This window comes from Gavialis gangeticus, unplaced genomic scaffold (genome assembly GCF_001723915.1).
Source record: "Gavialis gangeticus isolate Ggan-Ray unplaced genomic scaffold, GavGan_comp1, whole genome shotgun sequence".
Lineage (NCBI taxonomy): Eukaryota > Metazoa > Chordata > Crocodylia > Gavialidae > Gavialis > Gavialis gangeticus.
In genome coordinates, this window is record NW_017729024.1 from 13,002,785 (window position 1) to 13,008,854 (window position 6,070).

General features: G+C 41.8%; 1 protein-coding gene across 1 annotated transcript in view; it reads right to left on the reverse strand.

The window, feature by feature from the left end:
- Nucleotides 1–6,070, reverse strand: part of POLR3G (RNA polymerase III subunit G) — a 58,100-nt gene that overhangs the window by 25,774 nt on the left and 26,256 nt on the right. Inside the window, exons 5-6 of the mRNA XM_019516895.1 lie at nucleotides 3,101–3,163; nucleotides 1,420–1,470 (exon numbers count right to left, since the gene is read on the reverse strand). Of these exons, the coding sequence (XP_019372440.1) occupies nucleotides 1,420–1,470; nucleotides 3,101–3,163 (114 nt within the window). The remainder of the gene's footprint in view (nucleotides 1–1,419; nucleotides 1,471–3,100; nucleotides 3,164–6,070) is intronic.

The following is a 6,070-nucleotide window of genomic DNA, read 5'->3' on the forward strand; positions in this document are numbered from 1 at the left end:
AGAATTATGTCCCAAGAGAGAAAAAGAAACAAGGTCTGATAGTTATTGGGATGCACTTAAAAAGATAAAAAAGAAGACAGAGATGAAACAAGCTTGCTAACTGTGACAGCATCATGATCTAGAATAAGAAGTCACCCTCTGCAAGGGATGTTTTACTTGTGATATCTCTATACTGTACTTAGGCATTGGTGGCCACCTTCCTTTTCTACAAACCTCCAAACTTTTTAAAGAGCTTCTATCCTTATGTTTTAAAAAAAAAACAAACCCAATTTTTAACAGGGATATATCTTTTTATGTTACCTTCAGTTAAACTCTTCACCTTACCAGAAGTTTTGTTATAGAAATTAAGAAGAAAAAAGGAGATACTTTTGTCTTGAGAACAAAATATCAGCCAATGAGATATGAAAAATGTATTGGGCTCTGTGTCTTTAAAGCTGCATTTACAGTAATCATTCAATGTCACTGTGTAGCAAACAAACAATACATCAGATGATTTCTTAAGATGCGAGAGCTTATTGCTGGCTCAATGTTTATTTAGAGAGTGATAATTATACTTTGGAACAACAGCTATATGTTGGTTTCTTCTTTTAGAATTTTATAAATAAGTATTTAACTTTCAGTAGACTGCTTGCATTCTCTTTCTAGGACCAAGCTTCTCAAAGAGGCTCTTAAAAGGAACAAAGCTTCCAGCTAAGCTGGTCTCCATGACTACTGCACAGACACTTTTCTGTTTTTTATCCTTGAACTGAAAGATGACATGAAAGATTTGAACAAAGAGGGAAATGAAAGTAAACAATGATAACATAATCGACATCTAGGTACACAGGTCAAAGTGTTGCTTCACATCAACAAAGCAATAGGCTTTAACATAAAAGTTAAAATAATAGCCATACATACTAGGCTATAGATACATTCATATTCTGGTATTTTACAGTGAAAATTAAACTCAATTTTCTTTAAGAACAACCAATACCAACTCTAACTGCTGTTGAAGGATCTGGTTCACAATTCTGCCAGAGAGAGCTGAAAATAAATAAAAAAAGTAAAAATAGGGAAAAACAAAATAACCTCCATTAGTTTAGTTTTTGTGTGTGAATTAAACACAAGTCAACTAAATCATAAACAGGATAACTGGAAAAAACAACAAAATAAGATAAAAAAGTTAAAAGATAGCAAAACAACAGCTGTTAAGTTGTGAGTGAGGGAAAAGATGCTTAAAGATTTTTGACAATTGAAAACAATGACAAAAGTCTTAAAAAACCTGACAGTCATACAGTCAGCATCCAAACACATACTGGCATGACAGGCAGAGAAATATACCAGCTGCAACATTTCCACTGTTTTACTGACCAGCTCAAAAAATAATTGTTCACACCTGATTTTTAAGCACTGCATGTTCCTTAAAAACAAATAAGCTACCTTTTTTGATCTTCTTCCTTGGCTTAATTTCTCTTGGGAGTCTTCTCCAATCTGTAAGAGATAATTTTAATATACAAAACTATTCTATTTGTATTAAAATAGGTTCCCAAAAACTATACTCAGGGCACATTATACTTGATTGTGTATAAAAACACATTTGACTTTTAGAATGAGAATATTCCCCAATGGAAGTCAACTGTGCCATCTGTCTTTTGGGGGTTTTTTTTAAAGTTAATCCTTTTACAGGATCATATGATGAAGGAATTTCTGCCCTGAGGAGATGTCCAGACATAACAGTGACCTTTAAAATATATATATTATGATCAGCTTATGATAGTGAGCTATGGTAGCCCTTATATTCAAAATTAGGGTTGGCAACTCTGACTAAAGCTATTCCGGGAGATCCCCCCCCACCACCACCATGATGCAGTGTCATTAGTAGGGATGCACTGACAGAGATTTTTTGGGCTGCTACAGATGGCTGGTTTAATTGGGGGGGAGGGGGGGGGGTCGCCTCCCGTTGCTACACACACCCTGGGAAGGCAAGAGGGGGAATGTGCCCCCAGTTCCGTGTGTGGAGTGGGGGCAGGCTGCTACTGTGGGCTGGCACTGGGGTGTGTTGAGCTCTTCATGGCAGGGCTGGGCTGGGCTGTGCTTGGGCTGGGCGGTGGCAGCACTAAGAGGGGGCTACAGCCACCCCAAATTTCCCCATAGCCCTCCTCCCAGCACTGCCACCGCACACCCTGAGTGTAGCTCCGGCCCAGTCCCCCCGCCAGGAAAAGCCCGGCATTACCCCTGGCCCCAGTTCACAGCAGCAGCCCGCCCTCACCCCACACACAGATCTGGGACCACACACCCACCATGCCCTCCTGGGGTGTGTGCAGTGGCAGGAGCTGCCACTCCCTCTCCCCACGCCCCCTGGAGAAACCACTAGTGACTCCATCCCACACCCTGCCCCAGCTGTGCAGCACCTGCCGCTGCCCCAGCCCCATTCACTGCTGGGGCCTTGATCTGCCCTCCCCCCACACCTCTCTTCCCTCACAACAGACTTACCAGCTGGACCCAACTGCTCTCCATGCTGCCAGGCTGTGCTCCTGGCTGCCTGCATGCACGGGGCATTTATTGGCAACATTATCTGCCACATCAGCCAAAAAAGGCTGATTGCACATACGGTCAATTTTCCTTATGTCAGTGCCGATCTGATATGGGACTGATGCATAAGTGCACCTCTAGTCATTAATTGTACTGTTCAACCCGTTCACAATATCAGTCTCCCAGATTGCTTCCAATAGTCACTGGGAGATCGATGCAGACCCGAGAGGGTTGGCAACCCTACTGAAAATTCCAAATACCAATCACTGATAATTTTCTAAGTTTTCTTTGAATAAATCTTGTGGTCACGCGCAGTCCAAATTTAAATCTTCCAGGAAAGTCTGAGGCAAGCCTTAGCTACTGATTCACAAGCAGGAAACTAAAAAGGTTAATTTTTGCAGGCTGTTCATTCATTTCCTTTAATATCACAAATTTGACATGTTGTCTTTGATAAGGAACATGTGATTTGGTAAGGTCTCAAATGTTATTTGCCTACCATTTCTTAAATCCTTCATCTTCCATTTTAAAACAAACTAAAAGATTACTGAAGACCCACAAAGAATTTCTTTTTGATAAGTTACATTATTACCTGGGGTCCATGCCATACGCTCTTTGCTTAGCTGCTGGTATTTTTGACTGTATTTTTCAATTGCTAGAGAACAAGAAAAAAACCCAGTGATTGAATAAAACAAGGTAATGCAAACAGTGTTCTTTATATTTCAATAAGATATGCACACTTCTCTATTTTCCAAGGAAACATTTTTCTACTATATGACTGTTGAACACTTATGCACATGCTAAACTTGATTACCAGGAGCAGCCCCAATGAAAGCAATAGGACTTTCAATTCTTAAGTGCTTGTAGGATCTGGGCCTTGTAGCTAAAGGAAGACTAAGTATTTTTTTTGAGTCTTTTAACCGATATCTGCCTTCAACTGGAAAATAAAACAAAACAAACAAACAAAAAGTATTTTCCATTACCAGCTGTAAAAAGCAGTGAATCTACTCAGCATGAACACAAACGAAAATAGGATTGGATAACAGTAAGTTGACCCTTCTCATTTTCCATGTTTTGCAGAACTATTTACCCATGAAGCAAATCTGTAAATCAAGTAATATCATTTCTGTTGCAGAGATGGAAAATATGCAGGATTCAGAGGTTAAAATAACCTAGCCAAAATGATTTAGGAGTTAGCTATACTGAGAAAATAAGTGTATTAAATATGTTTATTAGCCTAAGTTTAAGCACAATCAGCACCCATTTTAAACAATGACTTTTTAAAATACTTATTAAGGTCAGGGTCAGCTCAGAAGTGACCCACTTCATATTTTTAAATGTACTTATGCTGGCAACCCTTTCTAGTTTAGGCAACATAGTGTACCTATATGAAGTTTGTTTGTTTGTTTTTTTTAATATAACCTTATTCCAACCACCATATGCTAAACTGAAAAAAGCATTCTTATACTGGAATAAAAGTGTCTACCTGAGGTGGTTATATAACATAAATTGACACTTCAGAGTACAACTAAAACAATCTTCTTGTAAAAACAAGACCTTAGTGCAGGACTGGCCAGCATGAGTGCTACAAGTTGGACAGGCAGCTTACATGTCTGGACTGGAGTGGTATGTCTGCCAAAAATGTCAGCCCCACAGCCAAAGTTGAAAAACTGGAATAGGAACACTGGTATTTGCACCTTTTCCTAATAATCCTATTCTTATTCCCGCAAACCACAATGCATAAAAACCCACAAATAAAAAACTACACCTTTTCAATATAAAATTATTCATTTCTACTACAGAAATACCTTTAATTACTCCAAACAGGATCAGGGCTGCATTGTTCTTGACACTGTCCAAACAAATAAAAACAAGAACTCACACAGTCCAAAACTTACACAATAAGCAGATGGAAATAAAAGATAAACAAGATAGGAAGGGAGCAGGGAATTAAATTCTGTATGACTCAATATTCATGACTGTGACATACACAGTCTAGAGACTATGGCAAATACTAGCAAAAGAGCCAAGTGAAACAGTAGAACAAAAGCTCACGTTTAAAATAATGGGTCTCCAAAAGACCTCTATTGTAAGTGGCTTTTATTTTTCTGTATGAACAGTCAATGCTGAGAAAAGAAGGGCCATTATCATAAGAACATTATTCCAACTGCTAGTGTACACAGTAAAATATCTGTGTGTACCAGGTACTAAATATCAAATCATAAACCAAATGTCTGCATGCTAGACAATGAATAACAACAGACATACATAAAGAAAAATTCATATAGATCATGGCACTGGGAGCTGAAAGCAGATATCATTATACAGCATGCCCAACAGTCACTAAAGAAAGGTTTTCATCACTTGCTCATCATATGGGCAATAAGGCTGTGCAAAATTTCACCCGGCATTTCGTTTCGAAGCTGTTTCAATGCACTTCAATCTAGAAACAGCAAAATTGAAATGAAACAAAAGCTTTTGAACGAAACAAGGGAACTCGAAATGTTTTGAAAGTCTGGGCAGCACCTGCCTCCTGTCATCCGGCAGGCAGATCGGGGGCTCACCCGCACCCCTAGGAGGGCTGCGGGAGCTGTGCCGGACTCCTCCCAGGGGTGCGGGCCCCCGATCTGCCTGCCAGATGACAGGAGGCGGGTGCTGCCACCTGGGGCTACCAGCAGCACCGATCTTCCTAGTGCTGGGTGCAGGCTCCAGGCTAATCTCTTATCTGACAGGCAGATCAGGGGCTTGTACCCCCGGGAGGACTCAGGTAGAGCCCTCGCAGCCCTCCTGGGGATGCAGGTGAGCCTCCAATCTGCCTGCCAAATGACAGGAGGTGGGTGCTGCCAGCTTGGACCAGCACCAGGAAGATCAGTGCTTCTGCTGGGCCCATGTAACAGCACCTGCCTTCTGGAATCCCGTGAGCAGATCGGGGGCCCACCAACACCCCCAGGAGGGCTGTAGGGGCTGTGTCCAAGTCCTCCCAAGGGTGCAGGGCCCCAATCTGCCTGCCGGATGACAGGAGATGGGTGCTGCCACCTGGGGCCAGTGACAGCACTGATCTTCCCGGTGCCAAGTGCAGGCTGCACCCAGCACCAGTCTGTCATCTGGCAGGCAGACTGGGGGCCTGCACCCCTGGAAGGACTCAGGCACAGCCCTCCAGGGGGTGCAAGCAAGCCCCTGATCTGCCTGCCAGCTGCATTTAATGATTCCCCATTATAACCTATGGGTGAAACAGTGTCGAAACAGCAAAACAGTTTTGATGAAACAAAACAGAACAGTACTTTCAAAACTAAACGAAACTCGAAACAAAACACTGTTCCATCAAAATAGAAGTTGAAGCAGAATGGTAATGTTTTTCACAGCCCTAATGGGCAACATTAATAAATCAAATGGGGCCCTGGCACACATTCATTTAATGATGCAAAAGCATCTGATCCTTGATCCCAACAACTGCACTTCCCACAATGCCACATATGCTGGCAGAAGGTGCGATTCTGGCATTGGTGTCAGATTCCAATCATGGCATTAGTACTTGCCAGTGCAGGGGGAAAGTTTTTGCTGG